Consider the following 17,175-nt stretch of genomic DNA (forward strand, 5'->3'; position numbering starts at 1 on the left):
AATATTTTCCGATACGTACCATGTTTCCGTTTCCGGCAACATCTACGACTTGGATAATATTTATATTTCCGATACGATCCATATTTCCGTTTCCGGCAATATCATCGTTTCCGGAGTATTCTTTTCTTGCCTGTGACGATCTCAGCTCCCACTGAAACCAAGATCCGTCGATTCCGAATATCCATAGATGGAGTATTTAATGCCATTAAATACTTGATCCGTTTACGTACTATTTGTGTGACCCTACGGGTTCAGTCAAGAGTAAGCTGTGGATTAATATCATTAATTCCACTTGAACTGAAGCGGCCTCTAGCTAGGCATTCAGCTCACTTGATCTCACTGAATTATTAACTTGTTAATTAATACTGAACCGCATTTATTAGACTTAACATTGAATGCATACTTGGACCAAGGGCATTATTTCCTTCAGTCTCCCACTTGTCCTTAGGGACAAGTGTGCATTTCCTAATTCCTTTGTCGCTCGATGCTTGCTCTTGAACATAAGGTAAGAGTTGTCATCCTTATTATGTCCAGAGGTGTTCCTCGGTTTCAGAGTTCAAGTGATCAAATAAACAGATAATCATAGCCTATGATTCATCCGAGCACGGCCATGCATTTCACAGTTTCTAGCTCTCCGAGTGGCCTTGTACAACTTTTAAGCATCTCATCCCGATTTATGGGAGGACAATCCCAATCTTGCGATCTTGAGATTAGACTTCGTTTGATAGGTGATTACCTGAGCGTTGCCTTTATAGCCTCCTTTTACGGTGCGACGGTTGGTCAACGTCAAAGCAACCAGTTCTCAAACAAGTAATCTCAAATCACTCAGGTATTGAGGATTTAGTGTCTAATAATTTTAATGAAATTTACTTATGAGAGATTTTCATCTCTTACAGTAAAGTTTCATAGGTCTTGTCCGATACTAGTGTTTCAAAGTAAGTATCTATGCAAATGATTATGACATTGCCATGTCCACATAGTTCAAGAAACAGAACTACTAGTCATCTTGCATTCTAATCGTCTAACGTTTTCTATGCGTCCAATTTTATAGAAAACTCCGACTAGGGACCATTTTCAACCTTTGACATTCAAGTTCACTTGATAGACATTTCTTAGTCACAGGACTGGTCCTGACAGTCTATCTTGAATATATTGTCAAATTGAAGGGACTCATCATTTAATAAACCACAAATTAAATGGAAAAATGAATTCTTTTCATTTATTGTGAATGATTAACCAATAATGTTTTACAAAGATTTAAACTCTAAAACTTTAAAACATTAAACAGAGACATCAAAGCCATTCTCCAATATGCTTGATTCCCATAGCTGCAGTGTGCGAGTTGTGCTTCGCCTGCGGCAGAGGTTTAGTCAATGGATCTGATATGTTGTCATCAGTTCCAATTTTTCTTATCTTGACTTCTTTTCTTTCAACGAACTCTCGAAGAAGGTGAAATCTACGAAGTACATGCTTGACTCTCTGGTGGTGTCTAGGCTCCTTTGCCTGTGCAATAGCTCCGTTATTATCACAATACAGGGCTATTGGTCCTTTAATGGAGGGGACTACACCAAGTTCACCTATGAACTTCCTTAGCCATATAGCTTCCTTTGCTGCTTCATGTGCAGCAATGTACTCCGCTTCAGTTGTAGAATCCGCAATAGTGCTTTGCTTAGCACTTTTCCAGCTTACTGCTCCTCCGTTGAGGCAGAAGACAAACCCAGACTGTGATCTGAAATCATCTTTGTCGGTTTGGAAACTTGCGTCCGTATAGCCTTTAACAATTAATTCATCATCTCCACCATAGACCAGGAAGTCATCTTTGTGCCTTTTCAGGTACTTCAGAATATTCTTGGCAGCAGTCCAATGTGCCTCTCATGGGTCTGACTGGTATCTGCTCGTAGCACTGAGTGCGTACGCAACATCCGGGCGTGTACATATCATAGCATACATTATTGAACCAATCAATGATGCATATGGAATCCCATTCATTCGTCTACGCTCATCAAGTGTTTTTGGGTACTGATTCTTGCTTAGAGTCATTCCATGAGACATGGGTAGGTAGCCTCGCTTGGAGTCCGCCATCTTGAACCTATCAAGCACCTTATTGATATAAGTGCTTTGACTAAGTCCAATCATCTTTTTAGATCTATCTCTGTAAATCTTGATGCCCAATATGTACTGTGCTTCTCCTAGATCTTTCATCGAAAAACATTTCCCAAGCCAAATCTTGACAGAGTTCAACATAGGAATGTCATTTCCGATAAGTAATATGTCGTCGACATATAATACTAGGAAAGTAATTTTGCTCCCACTGACCTTCTTGTATACACAAGATTCTTCTGCGTTCTTGATGAAACCAAAGTCACTGACTGCTTCATCAAAACGTATATTCCAGCTCCTGGATGCCTGCTTCAATCCGTAGATTGACTTCTTTAGCTTGCATACCTTTTTAGTATTCTTTGGATCCTTAAAACCTTCAGGCTGTGTCATAAACACAGTTTCTGTTAAAATGCCGTTTAAGAAAGCAGTTTTGACATCCATCTGCCATATTTCGTAATCGTAATATGCAGCGATTGCTAACAGTATCCGAATAGACTTTAGCATTGCAACTGGTGAAAAGGTTTCATCGTAATCCACACCGTGGACTTGCCTGTAACCTTTTGCAACCAATATAGCTTTAAAAACTTCAAGTTTCCCATCCTTGTCCTTTTTCAGTTTGAAAACCCATTTGCTTCCAATGGCTTGGTAGCCATCTGGCAAATCGACCAAATCCCATACTTGGTTTTCAGACATGGAGTCTAATTCAGATTGCATGGCTTCTTGCCATTGCTTGGAGCTAGGGCTCGTCATAGCTTGTTTGTAAGTCGCAGGTTCATCACTTTCAAGTAATAGAACGTCATAGCTCTCGTTCGTCAAAATACCTAAGTACCTTTCCGGTTGAGATCTGTATCTTTGCGATCTACGCGGGGTAACATTTCTAGATTGACCATGATTCTCACCAGATTCTTCTAAAGATCTCTGAGTTTCATCCTGAATGTCATCTTGAGCATTCTCTAGAGTTTGTTGTTCGACTCGAATTTCTTCGAGGTCTACTTTTCTCCCACTTGTCATTTTGGAAATGTGATCTTTCTCCAAAAAGACACCATCTCGAGCAACAAACACCTTGTTCTCAGATGTATTGTAGAAGTAATACCCCTTTGCTTCCTTTGGATAGCCCACAAGGATACATTTGTCAGATTTTGGATGAAGTTTGTCTGAAATTAATCGTTTGACGTATACTTCACATCCCCAAATCTTTAGAAAAGACACATTTGGAGGTTTTCCAAACCATAACTCATATGGATTCTTTTCGACAGCTTTAGACGGAGCTCTATTTATAGTGAGTGCAGCTGTATTTAGTGCATGTCCCCAAAATTCTAATGGAAGTTTGGCCTGACCCATCATTGACCTGACCATGTCTAGCAAGGTTCTATTCCTCCGTTCCGACACACCGTTCCATTGTGGTGTTCCAGGAGGAGTCAATTCTGATAGAATTCCACATTCTTTCAGATGGTCATCAAATTCATAGCTCAGATATTCACCGCCTCTATCAGACCGCAGTGCCTTAATCTTCTTGCCTAATTGATTCTCTACTTCACTCTGAAATTCCTTTAATTTGTCAAAGGATTCAGACTTATGCTTCATTAGGTAGACATAACCATATCTACTGAAGTCATCAGTGAAAGTGATAAAGTAGCTAAAACCACCTCTAGCATTTGTACTCATTGGTCCACATACATCTGTATGGATTAAACCCAATAGTTCATTTGCTCTTTCTCCAACTTTAGAGAAAGGTTGCTTTGTCATTTTGCCAAGTAAACATGATTCGCATTTACCATAATCCTCTAAGTCAAATGGTTCTAGAATTCCTTCCTTTTGAAGTCTTTCTAAGCGTTTCAAGTTTATATGGCCTAATCGACAATGCCACAGATAGGTGAGATCTGAATCATCCTTTTTGGCCTTTTTGGTATTTATTTTATATACTTTTTTGTCGTGATCTAATAAATAAAGTTCATTGACTAATCTAGCAGATCCATAAAACATCTCTTTAAAATAAAACGAACAACTATTGTCTTTTATTAAAAAGGAAAATCCCTTAGCATCTAAGCAAGAAACTGAAATGATGTTTTTAGTAAGATTTGGAACATGGAAACATTCTTCCAGTTCCAAAACTAGCCCGGAGGGCAACGACAAATAATAAGTTCCTACAGCTAATGCAGCAATCCGTGCTCCATTTCCCACTCGTAGGTCGACTTCACCCTTGCTTAACTTTCTACTTCTTCTTAGTCCCTGTGGATTGGAACATAAGTGTGAGCCACAACCTGTATCTAATACCCAAGAAGTTGAATTAGCAAGTATACAGTCTATAACGAAAATACCTGAAGATGGAACGACTGTTCCGTTCTTCTGATCTTCCTTTAGCTTCAAGCAATCTCTCTTCCAATGCCCCTTCTTCTTGCAGTAGAAGCATTCGGATTCAGAAGTGGGTTGACTGACCTTCCTCTTTACAGATTTGGCGCCAGTTTGCTTAGTTGGGCTGGCCTTGTTGCCACCTTTCTTAGCATTCCTCTTCTTTCCCGATTTCTTGAACTTGCCCCCACGCACCATAAGCACATCCTGCTTATCACTTTTGAGCGTCTTTTCAGCGGTCTTCAGCATACCGTGAAGCTCAGTGAGCGTTTTGTCCAGACTATTCATACTGTAGTTCAGTTTGAACTGATCATACCCGCTATGAAGAGAATGGAGGATGGTGTCTATAGCCATTTCCTGAGAAAATTGCTGATCTAGCCGACTCATATTCTCAATGAGTCCAATCATTTTGAGAACATGTGGACTTACGGGCTCGCCTTTCTTAAGCTTGGTCTCAAGAATTTTCCTATGAGTCTCGAATCTTTCGACTCGAGCCAGATCTTGGAACATGTTCTTCAACTCACTGATGATTGTGAAAGCATCTGAGTTGATGAACGTTTTCTGCAGATCCGCACTCATGGTGGCGAGCATTAGACATTTCACATCCTTGTTGGCATCAATCCAACGATTGAGGGCTGCCTGAGTGACCCCGTCGCTTGCGGCTTCGGGCATCGCCTCTTCTAGGACATACTCCTTTTCTTCCTGCATAAGAACTATTTGCAAGTTCCTTTGCCAGTCAAGGAAGTTTTTCCCGTTCAACTTCTCCTTTTCGAGAATTGATCGAATGTTGAATGAATTGTTGTTTGCCATATTAAAAACTACAATTGAAAAGAATAAACAAATAAATAACCATTCACAGTTTCTCTTAATAAACTTAAATTCTAGCATACATGCATAATTCAATGTTTATTAAGCATTTTATTCAAGTTATGTGTTCCGGCAGGTGTGAATAAAATGATTCCAAGATCCTAAAATCATTGAAGAACTAAGCACAGTTTGTCGACTTAATCCTAAAACATCTTAGGTAAGCAAAAGCCTTTTTCTAATAGTATAGAAACTATTCTTGGTTGATAGGTACGTCTAAGAACTTATTAGGTAAACCTATCGATTTTGCCACGATATAAAAGGACTCCTTACTTATATCGTTGAGTTTCACAAAAACTAACATGTACTCACAATTATTTGTGTACCTTGCCCCTTTAGGACCAATAAGTAACACCTCGCTGAGCGAAAACTATTACTAGATTGATGTAAAGGATATCCAAGCAAGTGTATATTTTGGCATGGCACCTTTTAACTCAATTTTTAAGTTTGGAACTTAAGGCTCTTACTATGTTGGTTAGATTTTAAGTGAACTAAAATCCTTAATCATGCAACATAATCAAGCTTTTGATCTCATGCATTTTAAGACATATTTAAAACAATAAATAACTTAAAGCATGCATAAGATAAATGTGATCTAGTATGGCCCGACTTCATCTTGAAGCTTTAACTTCAAAGTCCGTCTTGAAAATCTCCGTGGGAGGCACCATTTTCTTCAAATAGGATAAGCTATAATTAAAACTAATTACAACTATTTGATGGTACGCAGACCATATTTGAATTGAAAAACAACTTTGGTACTTTAGACCAATTACATTCAAATTAATGGTACGCAAACCATATTTTCTATCCTATTTGGGCCATACTAGTCACTTCATAACCTGCAAAACAGTACATATACAATATATACCATTCACCCATTCATTATCATGAATGGCCCACATAGCTGGTTAGTAAAACACATTATGCATCACGTAAACATTTGCAGCAATTAATCAAGGGCACCAATAATCTACCAATTATTCAGTCCTTATTAATTCTAATCAAGTTGTTTTAACCTTAAGGATTTGTAGACCTAATCAAGAGTTTATGACTAAAAGGGCTCCCACTTAAACCAATAAATTCATATGCTTTACTAATTTTAAACATAAAAATATATTTCTAGTCTAACCGGAAACATACAAATTTAATTAAAATTTAAAGCTCATATAAATTTATAATTGAATCCAAAAAGTTTAATTTAATTTCAGTCGTATTTAAATTAATTCATGATTTTAATTTTAGTAAAATAATTAGAATAAATAAAATTTATTATAATTACAATATTCAAAATTAAAATCCAAGAAAATAATTTAAATTATTAATTTTAAAATTAATTAAAATTACGTAAACTGAAAATTTCAAATTAAAATTTCAAAACGATCTAATCGTAACGCAACAACCCCACGCAACGTACGCCCATGGGCCACACGCACACAGCCATCGCTGGCCATGTGCGCGCAGCCCATGCGCTGCGTTGCATAGCTGCTGCTGCTATCCTTCGCAAGGCTCCACGCGAGCTTGTGCTCGCTGCGCGCGCGCCAGCGCTCGATGCACGCGAGCCATCGCTCGCTGCGTTCGCTTGCCAGCGCTCGCTGCGTTCGCTTGCCAGCGCTCGCTGCGCGCGCTCGCCAGCGCTCGCTTGATGCGAGCCAGCGCTCGCTGCGCGCGCTCGCCAGCAATTGCTTTGTGCGAGCCAGCGCTCGCTGCGCGAGGCATTGACGCTGGGCGGAGCACTCGTGGCACGCGAGCTTGCGCTCGCTGCGCGCGAGGCTGCGCGCGCTTGTGCGAGGCAGTGCGCATTGTGGCGCAGCTCGCTTGCTGCCCACACGCGACTGCTGTGCCTTGCATTCGCCCTCGCCCATTCGTCCATTGCTCATAGCCCACGACACAAGGCAGGGTTGCTGCCTTGTGCTCGTGCACCATGGCCTTGCTCATTGCATTCGTGCCGCATGGGCGACGAGCTCCCTTGCTCGTCGTCACATGCCCGCACTATACAACACCCCTTAAGGGTAACACGTAGCGTCCATTGCTTTGTGCGTGCAAGTTATATGAACGAATCGCATAAAATTTAAAATTTTATATTTAAAATTAATGACAAATTAATAAATAATATTAATTTCATAATTTTAGGGCGAAAAATCGAAAATTTATTATTCAATTGATTTCCGATTATCATGGATTCAAGCCTAGGTCATAAAAATTTAAAATTTATCATAAATTTACAATTTTTATGGTGGTTTTTAATCATAGGTATCTAATTAAATTATAATTAATTATGAAAATCAAATTAATTCTAAATTATTCTAATTTTCAACAAATTAATCATAATTACAAATTAGATTGCATAATTAACAAGGCTAGGCATTCAAACTTGTTAAACATATACAGTAGGTCAATCAAAAATTCAAGATTTATCAACAAGAATCGCAAATATTTAATTTAACATCTTAAATATACGAAATTTTGCATTCGAAAAACTAAAACCTTCGAAAAGTCATAGTTAGGCTTCGAATTTGAGAATTCTGGGTTCGGCAGAAAAATAGTCTTTTTGTCAAAATTTTAGAATGCCTTTTACATGCGGAATTGTTACAAAAATCACTCGATTTGGATGAGTAACGAAGAAACTGCCGAAAAACTGCGTACGTATAATTAAATAAACGCAATTTGCAATTAATTAACAATTACGAAAATTAATCACCCCTTTTAATTCTTGCAAATTTGTAATATTTAACCATGTTCATGCAATTTAGATTATGAAAATAATAAGAGGCTCGTGATACCACTGTTAGGTTATGATACATATGACAATTCATAAATCATGCGGAAACAACCATTAAGCCAGGAATACATATTATTTACACATAATCATTTAGCATAGTTTAGATGCATACTCTTTGTTGCGTGCCTTCCCTAGCTGCGCCCGAACCGAACAAGAACAAGTCTTTAGGACTCCAAGTGTCGTCCCTCCGTAGATAGTCCACAGCACGTCCGGATCCGCCTTAAGATTGACCAACTAGAATTGCCCTTAAGGTACTATTATTTTCGGCACTTTTAGGCAAATGTGTGACTGAATTTTTCTCTCAAAAACTCACTTTGAATACTTGAAAACTCGTTGTAAATATGTGACCCTAGGCACTTATTTATAGAGTTTATGGAAAGGAATTATAATCCTATTAGAATACAAATCTATTTAATTATAACCCTACTAGGATTCTAATTAAACAAGGTTTATCTATTAGGATTAGATTTAATCATATTACGAATCCCGGTAGCCTTAGGATTCCGAGTAACACACACGAGTGGCGCACAAGTACCGCACGCCCGCACGCAGGCCTTGCGGCCCACGCCGAGCGCACAGCGCAAGGCCCACTGTCGCAGCCTTGTCCGCGCGCGCGCCCAAGCTACGGCTGGGCCTGGCTTTTGCGCTGGGCCTGGTCGTATGCTTGGCGTGTGGTTGTTGCGCTTGGCTTGCTGGGCGATGGCCCGGCTTCGTGCTGGGCCTTCGTCTGGCAGGCCTCGTCCAATGCTAATTCGTACGATACGTTTCCGATTAAATTCTCGATTCCGGAATTCATTTCCGATACGAACAATATTTAATATTTCCGATTCCGGAATTAATTTCCGTTTCGAACAAATATTTAATATTTCCGTTTCCGGAATTATTTTCCGATTCCGAAAATATTTCCGATTCTGACAATATTTCCGTTTCCGGCAATATTTCCGATTCCGGTAATATTTCCATTTCCGATAATATTTTCCGATACGTACCATGTTTCCGTTTCCGGCAACATCTACGACTTGGATAATATTTATATTTCCGATACGATCCATATTTCCGTTTCCGGCAATATCATCGTTTCCGGAGTATTCTTTTCTTGCCTGTGACGATCTCAGCTCCCACTGAAACCAAGATCCGTCGATTCCGAATATCCATAGATGGAGTATTTAATGCCATTAAATACTTGATCCGTTTACGTACTATTTGTGTGACCCTACGGGTTCAGTCAAGAGTAAGTTGTGGATTACTATCATTAATTCCACTTGAACTGAAGCGGCCTCTAGCTAGGCATTCAGCTCACTTGATCTCACTGAATTATTAACTTGTTAATTAATACTGAACCGCATTTATTAGACTTAACATTGAATGCATACTTGGACCAAGGGCATTATTTCCTTCAGCCCAAACAAAGGAGTATGGCACGAGTTGACAAGGACGAAAACCCCAAATGTAGACATAAGAAAATATACATATGTAATACCCCCCAAATAGTCGGCTAGTCTAGTATATGTGCACTCTTGTAAAAAACTCACTCTTTTTTAATACAATATATGGAATCCTTTCTTTTTTCAAAAATTGTCGTTGGTTTGAAAGTTTAGTACCGTCATAATGCTACGTGTTGAAACCTCATTTGATAACACTAGTAGAAAAAACCCTTATTGCAGCGGGCTTTTAGACCCTTGTTGCAGCGTACATCGTATGCTGCAACTGGGGGGCCTGCAACAAGTCTGAACTTGTTGCAGCGTACAATGTTCGCTGCAAAAAGTGATTTGTTGCAGCGGGCTTTTAGATGTACGCTGCAACAAGTGCCAAAAAATTGGCAAAATTTTGGACTTGTTGCAGCGTACATATATATGTACGCTGCAAAAGACTCAACTTTTTGCAGCGTACATTTATTTGTACGCTGCAACAAGTCTGAATTACTCAATTTTTTGCAGCGTACATTTATTTGTACGCTGCAACAAGTCTGAATTTTTGCGAAATTTTTTTCCCTTGTTGCAGCGTACAACATATATGTACGCTGCAAAAAAGCACTTTTGGCGGGAAAATTCTAATTTTGTTTAGGGATACCTAGAGTGCCTTGCACCAAATATAGAAACCTGTCAAAACAATAATAGAATAACGCAACCTGTATAACAAATATAAAAACAACAACTGGAGTTTTGTATACTATATATCCCAAAACCAAAGTGCACATATTACATTTAAATATATGTTCCAATTTCAACATAAACATACATTTTAATATAAAATTTATTCTATAACAACTAAACCAACTCGATCAAGCGCGCTAAAGCCAATAATAAATACTTGTTGGTAAAAAACTTAGCCCATTGCTCACGAACCACATCAAATTCCTCGCATAAGGCGCAATCCTCGGAGTGTAGACCTTTACAAAAACAGAAATTTAAATTAAACATTAGATTAAATACAAATTAAATATCACATTTTAACATTCAAGAAACTAATGACAATGTCCTAATAGTCTAAAATGAGTCCTTAGGTTCTTTAGTTCAAAGTTGGGAGCGAAAATGTCATTTTAGCCTAAATATGACCTATAACGACCCAATGAGCCTATAGGTGCATAAATAGATTGGAACGAGTCTTAGATCGTTAAAATTATGCATATTAAACATGTAATAAGTTTTAAATGAGCCCTTAGGTTCTTTATTTTAAAGTTGGGAGCGAAAATGCCTTATTTCAGCCTAGATATGACCTATAACGATCAAACAAGCATTAAATGGGTATAAGTAGATTAGAATAAGTCCTAGAAACTCAAAACTAAGCTTATTAATCATATAATAATTTAAAAATGAGTCCTTAGGTTCTTAAGTTCAAAGTTGGGAGCGAAAATGTCATTTTAGCCTAAATATGACCTAAAACGACACAATGAGCCTTAAATATGCATAAATGGATTGGAACGAGTCTTATAAAGTTAAAATTATGCATATTAAACATGTATTAAATTTAAAATGCGTGCTTAGGTTCTTTATTTTAAAGTTAGGAGCGAAAATGCCTCATTTTAGCCTAAATATGACCTATAACTATCAAACAAGCATTAAATGTGCATAAACAGATTAGAATAAGTCTTAGAAACTTATACTAAGCATATTTATCATATAATAAGTTTAAAATGAGTCATTAGGTTCTTAAGTTCAAAGTTGGGAGCGAAAATGTCATTTTAGCCTAAATATGACCTATAACGACACAATGAGCCTTAAATGTGCATAAATGGATTGGAATAAGTCCTAGAAAGTTAAACTAGAATATAAAACATTTAGTAGGTTTAAAATGAGTCCTTAGGTTCTTTAGTTCATAGTTGGGAGCGAAAATGTCATTTTAGCCTAAATATGACGTACAACGACCTAATGAGCCTTAAAGGTGCATAAATAGATTGGAACGAGTCTTATAAAGTTAAAATTATGCATATTAAACATGTATTAAGTTTAAAATGAGTGCTTAGGTTCTTTATTTTAAAGTTAGGAGCGAAAATGCCTCATTTTTGCCTAAATATGACCTATAACTATCAAACAAGCATTAAATGGGTATAAGTAGATTAGAATAAGTCTTAGAAACTTAAAACTAAGCATATTTATCATATAATAAGTTTAAAATGAGTCATTAGGTTCTTAAGTTCAAAGTTGGGAGCGAAAATGTCATTTTAGCCTAAATATGACCTATAACGACACAATGAGCCTTAAATGTGCATAAATGGATTGGAATGAGTCCTAGAAAGTTAAAAATAAGCATATAAAACATTTAGTAAGTTTAAAATGAGTCCTTAGGTTCTTTGGTTCATAGTTGGGAGCGAAAATGTCATTTTAGCCTAAATATGACCTATAACGACACAATGAGCCTTAAATGTGCATAAATGGATTGGAATGAGTCCTAGAAAGTTAAAAATAAGCATATAAAACATTTAGTAAGTTTAAAGTGAGTCCTTAGGTTCTTTGGTTCATAGTTGGGAGCGAAAATGTCATTTTAGCCTAAATATGTCCTATAACGACCCAACGAGCCTTAAATGTGCATAAATAGGTTCGAATGAGTTTTAGAAAGTTAAAACTATGCATATTAGTCATGTAATAAGAATCAAATGTATCCTTAGGTTCTTTAGTTCAAAGTTGGGAGCGGAAATGTCATTTTAGCCTAAACATGACCTATAAGTCTATAACGACCCAATGATCTTTAAATGTGCATAAATAGATTCAAATAAGTTTTAGAAAGTTAAAACTATGCATATTAGTCATGTCATAAGAATCAAATGAGTCCTTATGTTCTTTAGTTCAAAGTTGGGAGCATAAATGTCATTTTAGCCTAAATATGACCTATAACGACCCAATGAGCCTTAAATGTGCATAAATAGATTCAAATGAGTTTTAGAAAGTTAAATCTATGCATTTTAGTCATTATGCAAGGAAAAATTGAGGGGTGGGGAGAGGGTCAAACTAGCATTGAGGATAACTAAATGGAAAGTAGAATGTGGTTTTTACAGTCACGTAAAATGCTGAAATTTAACTAGAACTATGTACATTTTCTGTTGATTTTATGTAAAGCACTCTTACCATAGAACGGACTAGCCTCAGTGCACTGCGGTAGACCTACAAGTTTAAAAGCAAAACCAAAAAAACTGTCACAATTACAACTCAACAAGAAACCTCGTCACAGAAAACAGATATGATGCAACTGTTTGCAATAGGAATACATTGGCCTAGCATAATGATTTTGCGTTATAATTTTTCCTTGCATTTCTCCAATAATATTCTGAGCTTGAAAGTTGTATCAGGATGAAAAATACAAAGCGCAAGAGCCCAATAGGTCCAATTTCAAGAGACAAAAAAACACCCACCAAGAATTCTACCAAAGCAGATTTAGGAAGGTTGAGGTGTATACAAGCCTACCCGCATCAATGTTTCGTGAGGACCGCTGAAGAGGCAGGGAGGGTGGAGATGAGAAACCAGAATTGCAGAGAGCTTACCGAGTAATTTGGCTTCAATGCGTGAGCAGCTGCAATATAGACAGCGCACTGACTATACAAGTCATTGGGCGAAATATCATTATGGCTGACTGATCCCCCGATTCTTAGCAAGTCCTCGGCTAAGCCATACTGCAAAACCAAAATATACATAACTCACCTTATCATCCGATCTCAGTGACCGTGTAACCCTTCAATACAACACAATATCCAGATGATAATAATAAAAGAAAGAAGAAAGCACTGGACAAGCATTGCTAAAACAGAAAAGAATAATTGAGGACTAACCAAAACAGTTCCGAGGTTGTAAATAGCCCTATGAAAGTCAAACTGCAACTGAATTGCTGCACGGAACTGCATCAAGGTATATTACAGAGAATCAAATAATAGTGAAGATTCAATAATATTCATAATTTCGTATGTAACCCACACCTAAAATCATTTAGTTATCTTGAGTTTATCAAGTAATATGTTTGCACCTTACTAATTGTCGTCTTAACAATGTTATGCTTTTCCTTAGCAGGGACTATCGCACTGAGTTCCTGTATCACAAAACAAGGAATGGTAAACCCAAAGTCTGAGAGCATTGTATTGCCACTAACTTTCTAGTGTAAAAAAAATGCACTTCTCAGCCTTTCCTTTCTGCATTTCTCACTGTATAGATGAGAAATATTACCTGCAGTGCAAGTCCCCAGTTGTTAAGCGCCTGGAAAGGAACAATGAGATTGTTACATTGACAAAAATGAACAGAAATCTAAAGAATTGTAGTAAAAAGATAAAATAGCCAAACACAAAAAGAAAAAAACCTGGGGACTATTCCAATTCAACTGCACAGCTTTTCCGTAGTAATCTGTGGCCTGAAAGGAAGATAATTAGGTCATAAGGTCTACTTAAATAATACAAAGCAAAAGCCTAAATATTCTACTTTCATCATTTCATAATGAGTTAATATTTCCAAACACCCATAATTTGTAAGAAAATAGCATCAATTGTGTTCTTGGTACATCCAACATTAAGTGAACGTCAAATGAACAACTCAGAGAAAAGGTCACCACTTTGCTTCAGAGATTTATGATCAATACAGCTTCTGGAAATGATAGGATGAAAATACAACAAGACCATAAAAAATGAAGGTAAAGAATTATAACATGAAAAATCACATTTCAATAGTACGTACAATGCAATTAACAACAGTCAACCCACCTCCCCTGCTCCACCCCACCACGACCGCCACCACCACCACCACCATTCTCTAATTCCAACACCGCCCCATCTTTATCTATGAATAAACCCTAAAAAACGAATTGAACAAACCCTAAAAACGAATTGAACAAACGAATTGAGCCGTAAAAACGAATTGAACAAAAGAATAGAACAAACCCTAAAACGAATTGAACAAACAAATTGAACAAAACCTAAAATGAAGCACAGAACTCAAAAAAATGAATTGAACAAAACGGCATCTGCAGGGGAGGCGAGAAAAGAGACCCACCGGCGACTGGCGAGGAGGCCAGAACCACCGACGACTCGACGAGGAAGCTAGATTGATGACGCAGGAATGGTTTTTTTTTTTGAGGGGGGCGACGCAGGGAAAGCTAAGGGGAAGAAGAAGGGAGTTGAGCGCGCGCGAGAGCTGAAGTTTTGAGATGCTTAATTTGTTCTGAATTACTCCGTAGTATTCAACCAATATTGCAGCGAATTTTTTTATCCGGGTTATTGCAGGGGGCTTTTAAATGTACGCTGCAATAAAAATGGGCTATTGCAGGGGGCTTTTAAAATGTACGCTGCAACAAACACTTTTGCAGGGAACAATTAAATTGTACGCTGCAACAACCATTTAAATGGTTTGACCCGCGTTGACCGACTAGTTGTTGAAGCGTATTAATACATGTACGCTGCAACAAGGGGGCTGCAACAGGGGTTTTTTCTACTAGTGTAAAGGCAACCTAGCGAGCCCAATGAAGGCTCAAACATTCTTGCACCAAAGATTCGCAAAAAAATAATAAATCATATATACATGCGAAATACGAGAATGAATAAAATATAAAGGTGGAAGTAAGCCTAAGACTCGTCCTCGGCTTCACCCCTCCAAGCCTCACCGGTCCATCCCGTCCACCCCCCATGGTGCGAGGATTCCCAAGCTGAACCTCCCCAATGCTGAGGCTGTGGCTGCAACTCGGGGCTAGGCTCACGAGCCACTGACAGGGAACGTCGCCCACGCTCCGGCCCAGATCGCTCCCCAGAAGTACTCGTCCCCACGTCAGAACGACGATGCCGTAGGGGAGAGTGCCGTTCCCGTTCTCTCTCCTCGGGGCCGCGTCCCCCGAACCCCGACGGCCCCGCGTCATCGGCCCCGGCTCGCCCTGTCTCCGTCTGTAGAAACAAAAAGAAAAGTAAGTGACAGAAAACCAAAGGAAACGTACATCTCAAAAAAAAAAACCTCAAAAAGCAGGCACATTACCTGAGTAGAGCGGGGGCTCCTGCAAGAAAGTGCGGATCGGGCCCGAACCAACGCGGACTTCAACCGGTTGATCACCCCCACCATCGCATTGGCCGTACGGTCCGGGACCTGAAATGGGAATGTCAGTAACAAAAGAAAACAAAAAAGAGAATAAGAAAGATGCATAAATGAAAGGTGCATACCGCCTGTACTCCCTCAGGGAGCGGAGCATGGAAAACCCGGCCCTCCGGGATAATCTCCACAAACTTGGATCCACCCTCCCCAATAAATGAGATCCGAGCATCGGGAGGCGCCCACCCCCCTAACGCAGGATCAGGATGCTCCTGCATGAAACACGATAACATGAATATGTGGGTACGAGCATAGGAATGCAGCAAGAAATAAAAATAAAAAAAGAGCGACTTACAGCGCCAGGCTCCGGGAGACGAAGAGAATCCAGGATGAACTGATGATAGCTAGCTCCCGCTATGACCAACTCAGTCGCCGGGACGCCCTCCCTCGAATGAACCCTCTAGGCCTCGCCTATCGAACGGGTGGCCAACATGGTCGCAGGGGGAGGATGAGGCACTGAGAAGACTCCAACGGTCTGCATACATACCCGCTCCCCAGGTACTAGACAGGGTCACGGCGACCAATGAATAAAACCCGCATTTGGCTCAGGGCATAACTATCCCTGACTGAAGCGTAGGCACCCCTGAAAGAGATCCATGGGGTCCAGACCAACCTATTTGTGAATACAAAAACAATCAGATCTCGCACAAAAAAAAATATATAAAACGAGATAAGGGAAAGGTGCTTTACATGCTCGGGGTTCCCGTCCCGAATAAGATCCCACACGGTATCAGGCGGCGGACGCGTCGTCATCTTCTTCTTCCAGCCCCAACGACGACCAGCAGGGTACTCCAAAGGCCTGTGCCCCTTTCGAGGATCCAGCCAAGGTAAGTGCTCAAAGGCCCAAAGCTAAAAAAAAAAAAAAAAAAAAAGAAAAAAAAAAAGAAGAAGAGAGAGAATGGGCAGTAAAACAAAATGTACATCAAAAAGCCCAATAAGGCAAGAAAGCAAAAGAAGGAGCGAGGCACATACCTCAATCAAGCGCGGCACCCCCGCCAAGGCAATGACGAAATGATGTCTACGGGGATCCGACTCTCGCACCACCAAGCTCATCTGGCCTACGAGCGTCGCATAGCCCAAGTCGCCCCAGCGGTACGCGCCTAGCGAAGACACGTGCTGCACCAGGTCTATCCACCTCGGGCCAAAGGTGTCAGTAGGACCCGACAGAAAAGTGGAAGTGATGAAGTGGAGGTAAAACAACCGGGCCTGTCTCAAAGGCGACTCCTCCACCCCATGCTCCAGGCCCCACATCAAATAAGCATAGGGTATCCCACGGGCCTGATACGAAGGCAATCTCCGACCCAGCCACGAGCCCATGAGGCTAGTGCCCTCAACAACAGTTGGCAGCGGGCCATCAGACCTCAGTCGAACGGGAATCCCCGTAAAGGTCAAGCCCGTCAAAGCGGTGTAGTCCTCGGGAGTAATCGTCATCTCGCCCCAAGGAAAATGGAAGGTGTTGGTAGTGTCCCACCACCACCTCATAAATGACCGTAAGAAAGATAGGGAGATGTTGAGTCGCAGTATCTCCCAGAAAGTCTC

At 39.6% G+C, this 17,175-nt stretch overlaps 2 protein-coding genes and 1 long non-coding RNA gene across 3 annotated transcripts; all 3 read right to left on the bottom strand.

Annotated features, from left to right (window-relative positions):
• Window positions 1-12,603: 12,603 nt before the first annotated feature.
• LOC130463274 (protein HLB1-like) lies at window positions 12,604-13,473 on the bottom strand. Its single transcript, XM_056832360.1, has 3 exons — window positions 13,353-13,473; window positions 13,068-13,196; window positions 12,604-12,690 (listed from the first exon to the last, which is right to left on the bottom strand). Exons 1-3 carry the CDS (start codon window positions 13,422-13,424, stop codon window positions 12,604-12,606), a joined length of 288 nt encoding a protein of 95 aa, XP_056688338.1. The 5' UTR covers window positions 13,425-13,473.
• A 70-nt stretch (window positions 13,474-13,543) lies between these two features.
• On the bottom strand, window positions 13,544-14,015 carry LOC110800027 (uncharacterized). The gene is made up of 3 exons (XR_002536530.2): window positions 13,871-14,015; window positions 13,741-13,770; window positions 13,544-13,606 (listed from the first exon to the last, which is right to left on the bottom strand). It is a non-coding gene; the product is annotated as an uncharacterized lncRNA (long non-coding RNA).
• Window positions 14,016-14,087: 72 nt separating this feature from the next.
• Window positions 14,088-16,389, bottom strand: LOC130463275 (uncharacterized). The gene is made up of 7 exons (XM_056832362.1): window positions 16,327-16,389; window positions 15,708-15,848; window positions 15,526-15,633; window positions 15,212-15,437; window positions 14,466-14,479; window positions 14,268-14,356; window positions 14,088-14,151 (listed from the first exon to the last, which is right to left on the bottom strand). Exons 1-7 carry the CDS (start codon window positions 16,387-16,389, stop codon window positions 14,088-14,090), a joined length of 705 nt encoding a protein of 234 aa, XP_056688340.1.
• Window positions 16,390-17,175: the final 786 nt, after the last annotated feature.

The sequence above is a fragment of the Spinacia oleracea genome, chromosome 6, assembly GCF_020520425.1.
Source record: "Spinacia oleracea cultivar Varoflay chromosome 6, BTI_SOV_V1, whole genome shotgun sequence".
Taxonomy (NCBI): Eukaryota; Viridiplantae; Streptophyta; class Magnoliopsida; order Caryophyllales; family Amaranthaceae; genus Spinacia; species Spinacia oleracea.

What these genes read in the sequence shown, in the direction of transcription:
- LOC130463274 (XM_056832360.1), bottom strand. Translation starts at nt 13,424, where the DNA reads ATGCAGTTCCGTGCAGCAATTCAGTTGCAGTTTGACTTTCATAGGGCT. An exon ending in ACAACCTCGGAACTGTTTTG is followed by an intron (nt 13,197 to 13,352) that starts GTTAGTCCTCAA and finishes TTGGTTTTGCAG; the next exon opens with TATGGCTTAGCCGAGGACTT. An exon ending in CATTGAAGCCAAATTACTCG is followed by an intron (nt 12,691 to 13,067) that starts GTAAGCTCTCTG and finishes TTAAACTTGTAG; the next exon opens with GTCTACCGCAGTGCACTGAG.
- LOC130463275 (XM_056832362.1), bottom strand. Translation starts at nt 16,389, where the DNA reads ATGACGACGCGTCCGCCGCCTGATACCGTGTGGGATCTTATTCGGGAC. An exon ending in TCCCTGAGGGAGTACAGGCG is followed by an intron (nt 15,634 to 15,707) that starts GTATGCACCTTT and finishes TTCCCATTTCAG; the next exon opens with GTCCCGGACCGTACGGCCAA. An exon ending in GGTGGGGTGGAGCAGGGGAG is followed by an intron (nt 14,152 to 14,267) that starts GTGGGTTGACTG and finishes TATCATTTCCAG; the next exon opens with AAGCTGTATTGATCATAAAT.